The sequence below is a fragment of the Suillus fuscotomentosus genome (assembly GCF_016647785.1).
Source record: "Suillus fuscotomentosus strain FC203 chromosome Unknown F5891scaffold_68, whole genome shotgun sequence".
NCBI classification, from domain to species: domain Eukaryota; kingdom Fungi; phylum Basidiomycota; class Agaricomycetes; order Boletales; family Suillaceae; genus Suillus; species Suillus fuscotomentosus.
The window spans coordinates 65,261-83,703 of NW_024539580.1; the positions used below are offsets into that span (position 1 = coordinate 65,261).

Genomic DNA, 18,443 nt, shown 5'->3' on the forward strand with positions numbered 1-18,443 from the left:
TAGGTGGCTGGACACTAAGTATAGCTCTATGATGAAGGAAGTTGAGGATAGACTTATGTAAAAATCTAAGTCCTCATATTGCAGTTCCACCTGCACTGCTGCACTATCAACCTAAGACAGAGAACTGGGCCCATGGCATGCAAAGTCTGCATGCTATTAATATTATTGAGGAACCCAAATGTTATAACTCTGATAGAGACTCCATAACAGATACTAGAGACAGTCTCACTGGCAATTTTTATGTTATCTGTATAGGCCATCGCCTGGGTGTCTATAGAAGATGGTATGAACTTATTTTATAATACCATACTTAAGCTCATACATTTTTATTTAGGATGGAAGCTGCTAAGGAGATTGATAACATGTCTGAGACTATGTCCAAATACTGCACTAAGTGTGAGGCAGTAGCTAACTATCGGGGGTTCAAATATGGTAGTCCAAATGTTTATTATTTTATACAAGCCTTTACAAAACATGTGTGAGTTCAGAATAGGATTTTGACATATTCTGAATATTAATGGACTTCTCAATAGAAGACATCAACATCAATGTATCTAATGATATTGTTATACAATGTATAAACATGTTGATAAGAAAATTAAACCTGTTCCAAGAATGTTCTTTTAAGAAACACAAGTTTACTGACAATTTTCCCATAACCCTTTGAATATGTTACCAGCCTTATTATCCAATCCTCCTAAATTTAAGCTGTTTATCAAAATTACTGCTAAATGTATGAAGTCTTGGGTATCAAGGATAAAATAATAGAAGTAATCTTCAATACTGTTAAGACCGTACACAAAGGGTAGGACTGATTCAAAGGGGCTTGGCTTCAGCTCATGCGCTGCGCCCCTTACCTGAGTATGTGCCCTTAATTTCAGAATGATGTCCGGAGAAAGTCCAAGGAAGTCCAAAGGACTTCCAGAGGAGCATGGGAAACTTCGGAAGGACTTTCCGAACTAGTGCAAGTAACTTCCAGATGAGTGTGTGAAAGTTTTGGAGGAACTTCCAGAAATTACAATAAGGTTTCGTCCTGATACAGATATGTACAATGGCTACTCAGGACTTGTCCTGAGTAGAAGAAAACAGGGGAAAGGCTGCAAGGACAAAGTCCAAGGCAGAATAGGTCCAGAGGACCGCAGGAAAGTTCTGGAGGAACTTCTGGAAACTCGGAGGAATGGAGGATCGAATGAGCAGAGGATTGGAGGAGTGGAGGAGTGGAGCTCTGGCCTAGGGAATTCCTCCCTAGGCCTGAGATGGGTATTGACTAAGTCAGAGGACTAGAACTTGATACGAGGACTTGTGTGAAGACTAGTGTGAGGACTAATATGATATTCAGACTAAGGAAGTACAAAGATTCTACAGGGTTTATATACTACTGAGGACTTAATGGAGAATCAGTCAGCGCAGTCCAAAGCCATGTGAGGCTTTGGATGGAGCATGTAGAAAGGTCTAACACTAGTCTATCAGAAAATAGTAAATAAAGACGGAAATGAGAACATAGGAAAATAAAGCCGGAAATGAAATGAAGTACAGAAAATGAGTATACTCTAACTTAAGAAGGAACATACAAAGGGAAAAGGCATGGAAGATAGATGTGGGTTGGATCCAGATGTTCAGAAGTCAAGAGACAGGTGATTACCATAAGGGGATGAGCGCTGATTTAAGGTTTGGGTTCAGATATGAAGCATAGGTCAGATCCAGAGATCCAGAGATGTGGATATCAGATCTGGCATCCAGATATCAGATGCAGGAATACAGGGATTCAGATGGATAGAGGATTTGGTCCAGAAACATGGACAGGAGGTCCAGAGGTCCAGATGAGGTGTGGGAACATTGTCGGATGTAGGTCCAGAATGCGGGATATAACAAATACACTGCTATGCTAAAGTCCTTTACTCATTATGCTATGTCAGTGGTACAGTAATTCATTCAGTGAGTTGTATCTCTGACTCCTTCCCTTTGGGGCTAAGAATGTGCTAGCTATATTGTATCACTTCTAACTTGTGGGAATCTTAGTTAAGTCAGTTCAGGTGTAATATAGCTTCATATTTCTCTAGTTACTCAGTTTATCAGTTAAAATATTTGTCAGAACAGTTTTGACCTCTCCTTTACTATGAAGTCTAAAACATAGATATTATTTAACAGACACTTTGAGAACTTTTAGGACACTTTGAGGGATTTAATGTAGTAGGAATTTGACTCAGACACTTTGAGTACTTTAAGGACACTTTGAGGACTTTAACGTAGTAGGAATTCCATTTGATATGACTCTGCAGACACTTTTGGGACTATACTTACTATCACTGTACTTCCAAGACCAGTGACTACTCATGTTCGCACTAACTAATTGTGACCAGCCTAAGTTAACTGTGAAAATTGTACTATTACAACTTTGAGGACATGGTCACACTTCCAAGACCTGCTTACCATATTCATATTAACATGTTCCTTACTAAGCTTATGTGGATCAACTTCTCCTGTAAAACACATACTAATTCACACCAACGACAATACCAAACATCCACAGCCGTTTGAGCCCCACAAATCCATGTTTCCTTACTTAATGCGACCTTGCCCCTCGCACTTCTCTCCTCTTAACTTCCATCTCATCTTCACTTAAGGCTTAGCGGTATCTCAAATCAGGAAATTCCTGTTTGATATACAATGCAACAGCACGATCAACCTGACAAGAAGCCGAGGCTTCAATACACTGACCTCACTGACTCTAATCTAACCGAACAGGAAAAGCAATGTGAACACCACAGAAGATGGCTCACCAATGAGATGCACAATCCTGCCAGGGCGCGGGAGATTAAGGAAAGGAACACGGCCAACAAACGCGCATGGCACAAGCGAAGGAGAAGGAGAAGGCCAAGAAAACTGGCAATGCTGACCCTGCCAAAGGACAAGGTCCTGCAAAGAAACAGCGTGTTTCCTCTCCCAAAACACAACCCAAGGCGGGACCATCTAACTCAACCATGGATGATATCCCCATCAACCCACTCCTCCTCAATCAGGAGTAAACACTTCCTGAGGTGGGACCATCTAACTCAGCCTCAGACCATATCCCTATTGACCCACTCCTCCTCAACCAGCAGATTACCGCACCTACTCTGACTCTCTGCCCAATGCATGATGCTGAGGTGATGATGGATTACCAATCTCAACTCTCGTGACCTGGCAACTCCTATTATCGGCACTCAAGTCCACAAAAAATCAGAGACCATCGACTAGTCTGATGGATCCATGACTGTCCTACTGTGCATCATGAGGGATGGTGTCAATATATGCAAAGAAGATGCCAAAACAGTGTCTTTCTTTGCTTTCCTCCCGGAATCCCTTCCCAAGACCTCTAAAAATGTCATACACTTACACTTACATTACAAGGACTGGCACACAAAGAGCTGACAGTTGTGCGACGAGATCTCTGTGGCAATTCAGGTAAACAAGGCCATTGTCATTCAGCAAATAAGCAAACCCAAACCTACAACATCAGATCTAGAGTATCTCGAAGATCGCAGGATGTCAGACTTAATGCATGCCGTTGTACATGGTATGGTTATTTTAATCTTACAGTGGCTCAAAAAAGTGTCCCAATGTTTGTAGGTTTTCATGTAATTGTGTTATTGCGAGCCAGGGTGTGAGAATCTGACTAAGTCAAAGGGAGGTCCCAAAAGCTCCGCTTCTCAGCTACAATTATGTCCCCTATAGCGTGAGAATCCATTGACGCCGTGCGAAGATATGGCTATTTTAATTAGGTGACTCATTGGGACACTTTTTTGAGTTTGAATCAATTATACATAATCTCTATAATTCTAGTACTTAGTGTTTCCTCCCTTAGCTTTAATGACTGCTGCTACCCTCCTAGGCATACTTTCTATCAATTTCTGACACTCCTCCTTAGCAATCTTTCCCCACTCTACTACAACTCTCTCCCATAACTGAAATAGTCCATTAGGTGGGTCTTGATAGGCAGCAAGCATTCTCTTGAGTAATTCCCAAACATGTTCAATGGGATTGAGGTCTGGAGACTGTGCTGGCCATGATAGGACAGTAATATCATGGTCCTCAAACCATTTGGTGGCCAACTTTGAGGTATGCTTGGGGTCATTATCTTATTGGAAGATAATGTCTTCTTCATCAATACCTGATTCTTGCATGCTTTTGAGCAGACACTCCTCCAGAATGGAGACATACTGCTCTGCATTCATCCTCCCTTCCACCTCACATAGAATTCCCACCCCATGCCACCCCATGCAGCCCCACACCATCATATTTCCTCCTCCAAACTTAAGAGTACCTTTCACTTCTTTTTCTCCAAGTCAACAGACACTGAACAACAGACCAAGGATTTTACATATCCTCACCAGCACGCAACTCTCGAAGAGTTCGTGCAAAACATACACGATCCTAACAAGATCCAGTGTATTCTAGACATTGCATACAGACAAGGTGGTCTCCCATTAGCTCTAAAGTTCGTACCCATATCATCAACCTAAAATATCACACTACTAAGTTAGCTGACCCATCTATTATTAGCACTCTTGACAGTGGCATCGTCAATGGATGGAATCAAACTACTGTTGACTGCCCTGTCAGTGAAAAGGTCCACCCGGATAACTTCACCATACACTTGTGGACATTGGTCCATAGCCCTGCATATTGGACACATCCATACCATGACTCAGATGGTAGCCTGACTTTTGTGCAAGTCAAAACAGGCGAAAAAAATGGGGCCTGTGGCGACACATTCATGAGGATACGCTTACATGGACCAATCTCTCCGAGATAGCCCCCAAGTTAACAGATCTCTATAAAAACCACAAGAAAATACTAAAGACTTAGCACAGAGAGATCGTCACTCTCTTACCTGGTGACATGCTGTGAGTACACTGGTATTTTTTAAGTGTTTTTACTTACAATTACTAGTATACAACATCCCAGCCAATTCCATGGGGTTTATACACCAGTAACTTCGTTTGCCACCAGAGGGCATTTTTACAACTATGAAACCATGCATCTGATGGAACTTTCTCACTACATCGACCATAAGCAAGGAAGGACTCTCACGAATCAAATGCACGAACATTCTCTGGAAACATTTCAGCAAATGGTCGTTAATTTACCATGCATATCGCGTCATATTAGTGAGTCTATTTATACTTGTACAATATTAGACACTTTTGACATAAGTTTTCAGAGCTATACAGCAGGCTTCTGATTGCTCTTTGCATCATGGTCTTAGATTGCAACAAATATGTTGCCGCCGGCACTGAAAAGCCAAAGTTCAAGACAAACACCACAAAGCCAGTGCATGATGTCGCAAACATGATCGTAAAACACTTTGGAAGGACACAAAGAACGCAACTAGCGTGTATCGCAAGAAGCAGATAGATGGCAGTAATAGTCAGATGCATCCGGGTGAACCCATTAGCAGAGATGAACTGCTCACTTGCTTGAAGCGCTTCACTGCATTCTAGTGTTGTTACTATATATATCTACTTACATTGGATTTAACATGGTGTATGAATAGACATGACAAAACTGTACAATACATTCTTATTAGGCGGGATGTGCAGGTATGACCGAGAAGTTAAACAACTGTGAATGTGACACTATGTTATAACTCTTGAATTTTTTGTGAGTCACATTTGTGTTTGACACATCATGGAAATTTATAAGTTATGTTGGACAATGTAATGGATGGAGCCGAAGTGAAATAATTGATACTGTCCTCAAAGTGTCTGTAAACTATTACTTCATAAGTTCAATTTGAATTATCTAAACTTATTAATTAAGTTAGGTTATTATTTATTTCTATTGTTATTAATCAGAAATAAAACCTATGATAGTTGTAATTTTTAACTTTAGAATGCTATTCAAATGCTTATATTGCAGCAGCTAAATTATGTATTGAATGCAATTTGACTTGCCTTAACTCATCATTAATTATTGCACTTTATTGCATTTGATAATAGGAGAAAAGATAATTAAATTCACTTGAAAAAGCTATTCAAAAGCTAAATAAAAATTGTATAATGAATTGTGTAACTCAATTCTATTATATTTTTGCTATTCTTCATATAATTCCTTATGGAAGTAAAACTATTCTATTTGTCTATGTAAGGCCCAGAGTACAACAGATATATCAAACACTATCTACTATATTACATAGCAACTTATGCTCATTATGATTTTTAATTTAAAATAAAGTATATAGGTACTCTGACTTTGTACTTTGGTTAATGTATTCAATTTCATGACAGTTGTACCAAGTGATAAGTGACAGCAATCAATATTTTATCCCAAACCTATTATCATATGTATCAATAGAAGCTAAGATGAATCATTAAGACAATATTTACTGTCTTTTAATAGTTTAGTTCTTTATCTTTTACTTTATTTAGTCTACAACCTAAGGTTTAAACCTCCTTCACATTCTTAGTCTTTACTATATAACTTATAATAACTTTATTACTCATTCCTGTCTAAAGAAATCAACATGTTAAGACCATTGAGATGTATATACAGGATAGTAAATTTGCTCTTCTAAAACTCAGCTTACTCAGTAAATAAGAAAGGTAGTTATAATAAAATACAAACAAAAATAAGAATAAAGAAGAGAAGGATTTTATAGTAGACATCAATGTTTTTATTTATAACTCATTACTTAAATTAGCTGATCTCTAGTTATATGTAATATAGTCTAAAGAATTTTAGCTAGTCTAATTATTTAGGAAAACAAAGACTTCATATCAGTATCTACATAACTATTCATACTCTAAGCCTTCTTTCGGAAAGAAATTTATTAATCAGAACAAATATATAGATCTATCATTTTTTAAAATCTTAAAAAGAAAAGGACAATGATTTCTGAGGGACTCATGCCCTCACATGGTTTGCACTTATGCCATGTAGATATACTTAGATATGCTTAAGGTCACATGGTTTTCTTGTGTGGGTTCACTAAGAGTAAAACTAAGACTAAGTCAGAAGAGTATGAATAAACAAATTAAGTGGAATTTCCAACAAGTCCAAAAGTACTGCCAAACACAATATAGTAGACAGTGATCCTCACAGTTACTGTCCCATAGGCATAATATAAACAAACAACTAATTTTCCTCTGAAGGGGGAAAGGTATCAAAAATAGCAAAAGCTTAATAAAACTTATTGCCTTCCTCTATAGCCAAGTTTAATAAAGTATAATATACTCTTTTGTTAATTTCATTTCTTATCAACAATAATAGAAATGACTTATTATCAATGGATTAAAACAACTCAATCTTATTGCACTTGCTAAACTGAAGTAAAACATATCTGTCTCATGAGTTGCTGATATGTATTTTGCTATCCATAAGGTATATGATGCTAATGTCTGCATGTACCATTTAGAGATCAAAATCAGATCACCCAAGAACATAACCATTAATCACAATGTGAATACAACAGACTCAATCAACTTCAGATGACATCTTTCAGTCATAATCATCACTATGCTGTCCATAATAATCAGAACAAGCCTCTACCTCCTGTATCATAGCCTAATTTTGTGCCAGCTAATGAACTCCAAGCAGGGTCTGTTCCATAACCTTTTGTGGAGCACCCTACTTCCTACTTTCAATATCAACTACTACCAGTTGAGTAATATCCTGGCTTGCCATGAAATCCAAGTGTGTATATGCAGTGTGCTCATAATTATCCTCCAGTGAATTATAATGTACACTTAAATGAGAAAATTAATACAGCTCATAATGATAGACACCATCAATGTAATATTTATCAGGAGTAGGACAGAGATGAGATAAGACAGTAGATCAACTCCTTCATCTTCTTCCAGATCCCTGCTAATAGAAATGTCTATCCACAACTCTATGAGGCTGCCTACTCTCTATAGTATTGCTTGAAGAATGGACAGTAGAAGAAGTGTTATCCAAAGTCTTTCTATCCAGAGATAGTGATGAAGAAGGATGGCTATCCCAAATATTCTAGATATGATAATGGTTGCACTATCCAGAAGAATAATGTTGTTATTACTAACAAAAATGTGGTTACCCACTCTCTCCAACTGCTGGTGGAATTTAACTGCCACAATAATTTGGAAGTTTATGCTTCTATTAAGTCTGTCAAGTATATCCATAAGTTATTATTAATTGGTTTATAGTATCCAACTTGTAATTCTGTATTTTCTCTTGTTTAATAAATTGCTTTTATTCACTATTGGCCATAGGATTTAATACATATGAGTACATTTGTGTTTTACTTTGTGTTTATTAATCTACTAATGACTCTTGTTTTTAATTTCTCAATTTTCTTAATAGAGTACATATTATTCATGGTTTTCCATGAAATATGTCTATATCACTCCACTACAATATACTTATTTAGAAAATGTTTTTGCAGGACAACATATGTGGGAAATATTTTTCACAATTATCTGACATGTGTGGGATTTTGTCTTAGTCATTATTATGAATGACTGAGCAAAAAATTATTCAAAAATATTCTCATCTGAGTTACATTCTGACTTCAGAGTAAAGAGAGACTATTTTATAGTAATTTCTATGGTATTAGGCTTATGAGAGAGTATTAGTTATTCATGCATTGAACTAGTTTGATACAAGTCATCTAGTGTAAATGAGAAATCAATTATTTTTAATTGTGGATTTGCAGAGAGTGATAGTCTATAAGCTGACTGAGTCTAATTTATCTGTAGTGTTTAGGAAGGGGTATTATAATGAGTTGGTTATCAGGTTGTTCTCAGGCAGAGGAAGGAGACATTCACCTGTTAGGATTCCTGTATTTTCTTCTTCACTTTGTTTGATGTCTGATTCAATTTTTATGTAACTTTGAAGAGATAATTACATGTCTCATTCTATTACCATGATATGGTCACAAGTCTACCTAATAGTATGAGTCTCAATGGGGATGTATTTCTTTTGCATGTCATGTAAATGAACTTCCTAACTAATCTATTTAACTCTCAGCTATAGTTAACTAACTTTGAAGGTGCTCTTTATTTGAATAGATCTTTGAATAAATAAGAATAAGAGTATACTAAGATCAGATTATTTACTATTTTAATTACTAAAGGCATTAGTTTAACACTAACACCTTTAATTTGATATACCTTATACTAGGCCACTTTCACTAATTTTGTGGTGACTATAATAAAATCAGAAAATGATGCCTGTGTGACAATTAGATACCAAAAAATAGAGTGGGTGATTATGAGAATCTTTTTAAGATATTAGTGGTTCTCAAAGTCAAACCTTGAAAAGAATTCATAGCAAATTCGGAATGCTCACATGAATGATGATCCTGAAGATGGAGAAATAGTCAAGGTTGGTACTTGCAGTGTGGATGATGGTGCCATTGTGGATATTGTCCCTGCATCTGCAAATGTGTCCTCCACTGTCTAGAATGGGACTGAGTTTGCTGGTAATGCAAGTCTTTGCTCTTTTGACTCCTATAATCCTCTATGCCCTCTCCAGCTCAATGCTAACACTGATTGGAATGCAGACACAGAGGCCACTTCTCATATGACCCCACATCACCATTATATTTGCAATTACATCCCAAAATGAGTGCCAATTCGACTGGCAGATTCTACCATTGTCTATTCAGCTGGGGTGGGGTCAGTGGTCTTTAATCCTATATCAGTGGGTGAGGTAAAGAGTCTTAGAGTGGTCGAGTTCACTTGAGTCTTGCATGTACCTGATCTTCATAACAATCTCCTCTCAGTTCTGTATTTCACTTGAAACTACAGCTTCCATGTTGATATATCTTCTTACATGACCTTCTGTCAACCTAAGGACTCTTCTCTGTTCTACGTCTCTATCAACTCCAACAATGCTGTATTTCTGGATGGCACCACCTCTCCTATAACCGAGTTCGCTTCCCCAGCCTCTACATATCCTATGGACATTGCCCTCTGGCATAGACAATTCGCTCATTACCACATAGGTGGTGTCAGACACTTATCAACCACAATCTGGTCACTAGACTTAGGCTGGACTCAAGGGTGTCGCCAGACCCTATCTGCGAGCCTTGTCTTGCTAGTAAGATGCATATCAACCCCTTCCCTCCTAGTGAGTGGAGGGTGAGCCATCCTTTGGAGCTTGTCCACACTGATGTTCACCAGCTCCCTTACTGCACTTCCAGTGGTTGTTGCTATTGGGTCACATTCATTGATGACTACTCATGTTACCCCTTTGTCCTGCCTATCAAGGCCAAGTCGAACATCTTTGAGGTGTTTAAGATGTTCAAGGCTTATGCTGAGAACCAGTCTGAGCAAAAACTCAAGACTCTGAGGGACCACCCATAGCTGCAGGCATCCTATTGATAGGTGAGACACTCTGAGTGTACATAAGATCCAGGGTGTGTTAATTTGTTAAAGTAAAGAAAACAAAAAAAAACCTTTGATACAGAGACCATGGGCAGAGCCTAGATGTTGTTGTCCCCATCTGTGATAATAAGTGTAGGAAATTGTATGTGTGGGCCTGCCTGACATTCCTCATCGTCTTCTCACTCATCTTCAAAGCCACCAGCCTTAACAGTATTACAAGAGAGATGTTTCATGGAGTCTGTGGAACACAAGGTCAGTGATTTAATAGAAGAAGAAGAAGAACATACCAGCCATGCCTCCAGCAGTTGCAGGGGCACTGTTCAGATGGTGTGTTATGATCTTTTGGGAGGTGATATTACACCACCCTTCATGGAGACCACTTCGAGGGGGCTGTGAAGAGACAAGGTTGGACAGAGAACTCTCAAAGCACACCATCATGCACTTCTGTCACCTCACAATTAAAATTGACAATTGAGTCATGATAGGAAAGTTCAATGTCCTCAACATAAGTAACAAAGACATGATCCTTCTAGGAAAACCCTGGCTGAATGCCATGAACCCTGATATTGATTGGACCAACAACACCCATTAACTACTTGCCACTCCCCAATCCCTTCACCTCGAAAACATCTTCCAAAACTATATGAAACTTCTGTGACAGAAGAACTTGAGAAAGAAAGCTTCCATCTCTTGCACAACCCACTGCCTATGAACAGCAAAAGAATCCTAGAACAAGTAAAACAGAAAGAAGAAAACATTTCCATGATGCCCTAGAAGAATTCTCCACATCCAGGCATTCACAAGCATTGAGGATCAACAGTTCATGCAGAACCACAAGGGGTTCATATCTCAAAACTGCCTTTTTATGTGTGACTTCAAATTTTTACTCATTTATTCAGTCTGTGGGTGGGATGGTGCTGTTCTGATGTGGCACTCTGGAATAATGCATGCATGCACGATCTACCAATTCTGCCTAGAAGATACTTTCTGGCTGATTCCAGCTTCGGAGCATCTGATGCACTACTATTCCATACTGTGATGTCTGGTATCATCTTAAAGAGTCAAGTCTATGTAAATAACTACAAACATATTCTAATAGAATAATGGTGAAGGTAGCAGATGGACCTGCAGATGCCGCAGAATGACAACAAGCAGATAGCATCATGATGCAATGTGAGAGGACTATGTAGTAGAATGCATGCAGCGTTGATGCAGACTGGCACTCAAATTGTAATAATACACTGATGAAGATCTGTAGAGCTTAGCAAAGAACTCCCATGATATCTCAATTAGCTATGACTTACCACATACTGGTTCCAGGGCATGGTCGATCGCTGATGGTCGAAAACCAGCAAATGAGTTCACAAGGATACAGCACACCTTGAAAGGTGAATGAGAATACAAGGATGACTTGTGCAATGTACAGACCCTGAAATCCTGGCAGGGTTGGATCATCTTGATAAAAACACAATCATGGTGAGGATGATCACCACACCAGTTAGGTGCAGCACGGAAGGTATGACATATCATACCATTGACTCCACAAATATCACTAGCAGCGTGAAACAACACAACTGCAGAATGGAAAATATCCACCTTGCCATTGAAGTTTGGGCATTTGACACATCCATTTCATGCCTGGGTATAGCATAATCAGGATTGCGCAGATCATGCAGAAATCAGTGTACAAGGTCACAAAAATGAGGAATGCCAATGTGTTTACCAATTGGCTGGAGCCATTGTGGGTAACCATGCACTGAAGAAAAGAATGATTTAGGATTATCATGGCAAAAGTCAAATGATCCCACCTTGTCTCTTCACTAATTGTACAATAACCTCAGCCTCATCGTCATCATCCGCAATAGCCTTTGAGGTCCAGATCATCACGGTAAAGGGAGAAGTTTGGGTTGTTCAGTGCTACATTCAGGTTAATGAAACTTCTGCCAATACAAAACATCTGAATTACCATCACAATATGTATCTGGGTCAATTGGAATGACACCAGGTGGAAGTAAAGGTTAATCAAGTAGACCCTCAGCAGTTTTCTTGGCTTGGAATGATGTGTTTGTTGAGCCATTGGTTGTTTACTAGCATTTGACCAAGGGGTAAATAGTCACTTGAGCATCTCCAGGGCTCCTTACTGTCTTATGGTGTTTCGACTCTGTGAGGGAAGAACATAATCCATTGGGAGCACTGAACTGCTGTTTAGATAACAGTAATGACACAAAGAATGTTGTTAAGGTAGAGAGATTCCATTTGGAGTGATGCTGAATAAGCAACAAGGGGCGTGAAACAATATCTACCGAACCCCACTGGATCACTCATCATGATGCCTAGGCGTGCAGCTTGCTTCAACGGTTCAATCACAATGTCAATGCATTGATGAAGTAACCAGTCTGCCAGAACACCATACATGTGTTTGACCCTATGGATAAACTTTGCAACAGGAAGTAGAGTGAGAGGGATATATGCCTGGAGGGATCCTTTAGCACATACATCAGGGTCGATATTGGCGAGAGTGATGAGGAGCGGATGGGCATAGCGGTTGCCAGCAAGGTTGCTGACCTTGGTCTTGTCTGAGGAGAGGACCACACCAAGTAAGGTCGCGCCATCAGGCAAATCTTCCTGTATTATTGATTAGCTTTGCTGAAGAAGTCGAGAGTTGAACATACCTGAAGTTTCCAAGCACGGTCACCAGTCATGAAACCATAGTAAACATGAACAGCATGTTCTGCCTCAGCATAGACTTTGTGTGGGATGAAATCAAAACTATCGGCCAACATGGGGTGGCTAAGAAGTGACTGGAGGCACTCGATTGGATCCCAGTAAAATATCTGGAGGGTCTTTGTCATTGGGAACTCTGCAGGGACTATTTGATATTTCGTTCAAGACATATATTCGCTAACTTTTAGTAGTCATTTAGTGGAGTGTATCCTGAGAGTGCTGAGGAGGCCATGTACTTGCTGGAGATGGTGTGGGCAGATCTGGAAGTTCGACATATTGAAAGGGAACTCACTGATCGGCTCCTCCTCCAGCTTCAGGTCCATACATGTTATTGGCAGCTCAAGGCCAAGAGAGCAAAAAAACAATTTGGTGATGTGGAAATGAATGTAGGGCGTGTGCACTCTCTGGTGGTGGTAAGGAATGGTTTTAGATGTTCAGAATGCTCAATTTGTCATTCAAAACCTGACATCCTTTCTGGTATGTCATTGGTTCGCACTTGTATACTCGACTAATATTCGTGTTCCAAAGCAGTAGGGTCAGGTGTATCTGAATCATGATGTTTTTTTCGTCTCATTTTAAATTGTATTTACCTTCACAATCCTTCACAAACATATGCACATTAGATTAGTTTTGATGTCAATTACATACCTGTTATTAGAAATTGCACTATGAATGAAATACCACATGATGGCCATAGCACCCAAAATTTAAATTAAATTTTTGAAAGGACCTGCATATAAGTCTGTAGGTTTCTGTGAGTCTGTAGTGTCTGTAGTGTCTGTGCACTGCACCACTGTGCGCACTGTATGGCTGTGGGAGCTTTGTACCCCAAATAGGCAGTTTGCTGATGCACAGCTAAGTGCCTTCTTTACAATCCTGTCACAAAGCCTTACAATCCATACACAAAGGCACAATATTGACAGACTGGACAGACTAGACAATGTAGACAAACCAGACAGTGTGGACAAACTGGACATTGCAGGCAGACTAGATTATTGTAGACAGATCAAACAACATTGTAATGGCTCATAAAATCTACTAAATAATGATATTATTATCCTCGCTGTCCACTGCACTGTCCGAGTCATTGCAAAGTTCACCTATCATCCCCTCCTTGGCCCATTCCCTCAGCATCTCTTCAAGCTCCACACAATGTTTGGGAACATCCATCAATTTGTCAATGGACTTTCACAGTATGTTGAAGTCAGCCCTGCACATCTCAGTGGTAAGGTCAGGCACCTTGTCAATACCACTGTCGCAGAAGCCAGAGAGAACACCCTTCGCCTGTTAAGCATTGATCAGTGAGGAATATAAAAATTGATTAAGGCAAAGCCTACAACTGTGGCCACCAGAATAAGGCCGTTGACAGGAATTTGGTGTTGAAATTCATCAGTTAGCTTGAGCGCTTTTTTACCATTGCCATAGTAAAAACTGAGGCAGGCTTTCTTGAGAACCTGTGACACAAAATTGGTATATTTTCCCTGTAAACGTCAATAATGAATTGTTGCACACCACAAGGTTGCCACTGACCTCAGAAGAGTTGGGGAGCCGAAGATATTCACCAGTCTTAAGGAGCTTAGCTGCTGCTGCACTGACGTGCTCCTTGTGCATTGAGTTGCCCTTCAAAAATATGCTGTATTATAGTTCATGGATTTCTTAAGGTCTTCCAGTGTAATATTGGCATTGATTTTGTGGAGAACTTCTTCATCAGCATCAAGAGGATCTGGCATAGCATCTTCAATGTAGCTCGGTGATGGTGCACATGAGTGTGATGGATGATGGGGTGGGTTGTCGTGGTCTGGTTCATCGAGACCATCAAAAAACTCTCCAAGTTCCAAGTCAACTTTATTTTCCTAGTACATTACATTAGTCTTTGCATATTGTGAAAGAATGGATAAACTCACTACTATCTGAGATGAACTGGCCAATTCCTGTGGCTCAGTCTCAGAGTCTTCTCCCCGATGACATTGTCCTGACACAGAGGTCACTAGTCGAGCACTGTGACTGGCCATATTTCCCAGTTGCAACTTATCAGAAGACAGCCCTGTTAAAAATGCTTGAAAGTCTTGACTGAAGTGTGGCTCCTGGCTGGAGCACAGTGGGGAGTATGTCTGGTGTAGGTCTTGCAAGACACTTTCTTGCAGTATCGTAGATTCATACTTATCAACCAGATCAAGTTCTGACTGAAATTAAGTTCTTGTGGAAAGTCTTCGAGTGTCTGTGTAGGCTGAAAGAGTGCTCAAATGATCATGAAATATATATATGACTCTAAGTATTGCTGATGTAGTGAGCCACGAGCCATATTACATACTACATACATACCACCCGGCAGAACCTTAACTGCTTATATAACATATTGCTAACTCTTGTCCCTCATGTGTCAGCCAAATAGGGATCTGCATGGGTATGGGTAACCCATGCGGGTCGTGGGTATGTGTGGAGGTTGGTTTTCGAGGCACCCATACCTTACCCATACCCTCACTGTGGGTTAGCAACTAAAATTGTGCTGGATTGCTACAAATAAAAATTCTGAGCTCACTACTGTACAGCTGTCAGGGACTCAAACCTTATCTGTAGTCTAAAGACAAACATAGCTATCATATTGCCTGTCACCTCTACTACCAATCACACACCCAAGTCCAACATGTTCAGATCCATGAGCAAACAGATAATGAAACTGACAGATAAAGCCAAGGCGGCCCTTGAGGGTTCCAGCGAGAAACAGAAGAATGATGCAAGTAGCATGACCAGTACTAATGAGCCCAAGAAGGCAAAACCCAACCAAATCAGCGGAAGCTCTAAAGATAGAGATACAGAACTACTCTCACCATCTCTGCCTGCAGAAGTTTTTTTTTCTAAAAAAAAATCCAATTTCTGTCCTTTGCAGATGAGGCTCTATGTAGGACATTTCGTTCTAGTCTATGGGACCCCCCCCAGTGTCCTTTTTGCATCTCCAGGCGCACGGATGCCCTGATGTAAGGCGTGCCCCCATCAGTCCGCTGTTCCCACTGGCCGTTTTAGGCGTGCCGCCTTGTTGATGAGACAACTTTTAAGTGGTGTGTACAGTGAGTATGTGACTATCATATATAATATCTGAACACGTACTCTGTTGCCATTGGCAACAGGTACAGGAATTGGGAGGGAGGTAGCTTTTTATCCGAGTGCAGTGATCAGAGCATGACACTTACGACGGTAGAATGGGCAATCGAGGAGTAGGTGTGTCACGGTTTCGTTTGTGCCTGGACAATGCGGACAATGTGGAGATGGAGTCTTTCCTATGCAATGGAGGTGGTGATGGGTAAATTTGCTGCGGGGCTGTTGTTACGGCAGCTTTCTGCCGCCCTTTTTGCATGCTTATCTGCTTCTTCATTGCCGTGTACATCAGAGTGGCCTGGGATCCACCGGACAGTGACATTGAAGTCTCTGTGTTCCTTTGCTATGTCAGCTAGCCTGTTACAAAAATTATTGGTTAAGTAGGATCCTGGGCGCGAGTGGTAATTTTCACCAGATTGTATTGCAGCTTGATTGTTGACAAGGATGGATACCAGGAAAGAGGGGGTCTACCTCTGTGGCCAGCAGTTCAGCTGCTAAGTTCAGTCCAATGGCCTTTGCTTCAAATACAGTATGTTACTTGTCCGTACCGAGGTGATATTGAAGGGTTCTTGGGCATTGGCCCATATGAAATAGAGTTGCTGCGGCCCCGATCTTACCTTGATGGCCTGACCCGTTGCTATAAATTTGAATGTCATCAGTAAGTTGGGAGTGTTCTTCTATGGCTTGCTGCTTGGATTCAGCTATCCAGACTTTGTGGATGTTAGAGCTTTGAGGGGGTTTGCATGCTGGAATGAGAGACTCTATGTTTCGGGGGATGATAGCGAAGTGACGGGTGAGGAGGTGGAGAGAGGAATGATGGGCTCCTACGTAATGGTTGGCAGCACGCCGTACAGGGTCATGGAGAGGGTGAGTTTTGGGGTGGGGGGTGATACAGACTATGGTGCGGTGACATGCATTTTGCAGGAGGAGTGACATGGGGAGAAGGTTGGCGTGAGTCTCGAGGAGGTCGGTGGGAGTCATTCGCATCGCTCCTGTAATGGCTAGGGCAGCCAGACATTGTACTGAGCTGAGGTGTTTGGCTACTCCGATCAAGCCACACTGCGGGAGATCTGATCCATCGCGGTACATAGGGTTGAACCATAGATCTGCGGCATAGAGTATTTTGGGTGCTGCTACTGCTTGATAGAGCTGTCATATTAGCTGTAGTGGGATGCCCTTAGTAGCGGAGGAGAGTCTATGTAGCTGAAGAATATATGCCATTCCCTTGGCCACTGCATTGTCAATCTGTGCTGTCCATCTCAGCTCTTGGTCTACTATTCTTCTTGATGATTTTGAGGTCCTCGTGACAAGGGTGGTTGGGGAGACCGCGTAATTGGTATACCAGCTGGCTGAGATCATTAACCTGTCGACACATATTAGTCAGCTCGCGATTCCACCATCGCTTAGAGTGGGGACAGGGCTTCGAGTGAGGGACTTGAGCTTTGATGGTGGTGGTGATGGCATTAGTAAGGAGCTTTGCCGCTTGCTGGAATTCATCTGCTGATGCCAAGGGCATTGGTTTGTGCTATGTTGAGGTTGAGGACTAGATGAATAGGAACATGGTCAGTACATGGACCTCGTTGTCCTAGGTCCGTGTTACATGTGACTACTACTTCAGCTACTTGTTCGGTGCCGAGAACATTGTCAGGTCTCGTCCAGTTACCGGTGGATGTAGATTGTAGCATAGGTATACCGCATGGGAGTAATTGGAGCATGCCATAGTTCGCTATAAGATCTATTAGTGGTCCCGCTGCGTTATAATTGAATAGATGTTGGTTTCTGTGTTCCTCCCACAGTGGATGGTGTCTGTTGAAGTCTCCTAACCACAGCATATGGTCGTTTTCTGAGGGGCAAAGGATACTGATGTTCTGTTCTAAGTACTCATCGAGGGCTTTGAGTGTTCTTTGTGAATTTCCATCATTGTAGATGTTGAAGATGGAGCATAGACCAGATGGGCTTGATATCTGCATGAGTACGATGTCGGACAAGGGGAATGCAATTTGCTTCCAGGTGTTGGTGTCCAGGTTCAAATTGATGAGCATGATGGTTAGTATTGTTAGTTTGTTCAGACATTAGTGAAAGAAGGGGAGGAGGAACTGTCAGAGAATGGGGTGGAGTCCTGTTGGAAAGATTGGGTGATGATAGCGTGAATGTTCTCGTCTTGAGGAGGCTGGGAGGAGATGAGAGGAGGGTGATGCTGCTGAAAGTTGATGGTAGATTGACATAGGCGGGGCGATCCAGGACCTTGCGAGTGTTGACCAGGTGAATGTGAGCCTT

General features: G+C 40.8%; 2 protein-coding genes across 2 annotated transcripts; both read right to left on the reverse strand.

The window, feature by feature from the left end:
- Positions 1-12,554: 12,554 nt before the first annotated feature.
- Positions 12,555-13,201, reverse strand: F5891DRAFT_960358 (uncharacterized protein; the record flags this gene model as incomplete). Its single annotated transcript, XM_041375720.1, has 2 exons — positions 12,555-12,974; positions 13,022-13,201. The coding sequence occupies 2 exons, from the start codon at positions 13,199-13,201 to the stop codon at positions 12,555-12,557; spliced, it is 600 nt and encodes a 199-aa protein (XP_041220833.1).
- Positions 13,202-14,111: 910 nt separating this feature from the next.
- Positions 14,112-15,085, reverse strand: F5891DRAFT_984340 (uncharacterized protein; the record flags this gene model as incomplete). Its single annotated transcript, XM_041377424.1, has 6 exons — positions 14,112-14,258; positions 14,313-14,357; positions 14,411-14,527; positions 14,604-14,693; positions 14,774-14,926; positions 14,978-15,085. 6 exons carry the CDS (start codon positions 15,083-15,085, stop codon positions 14,112-14,114), a joined length of 660 nt encoding a protein of 219 aa, XP_041220834.1.
- Between the last annotated feature and the right edge of the window lie 3,358 nt (positions 15,086-18,443).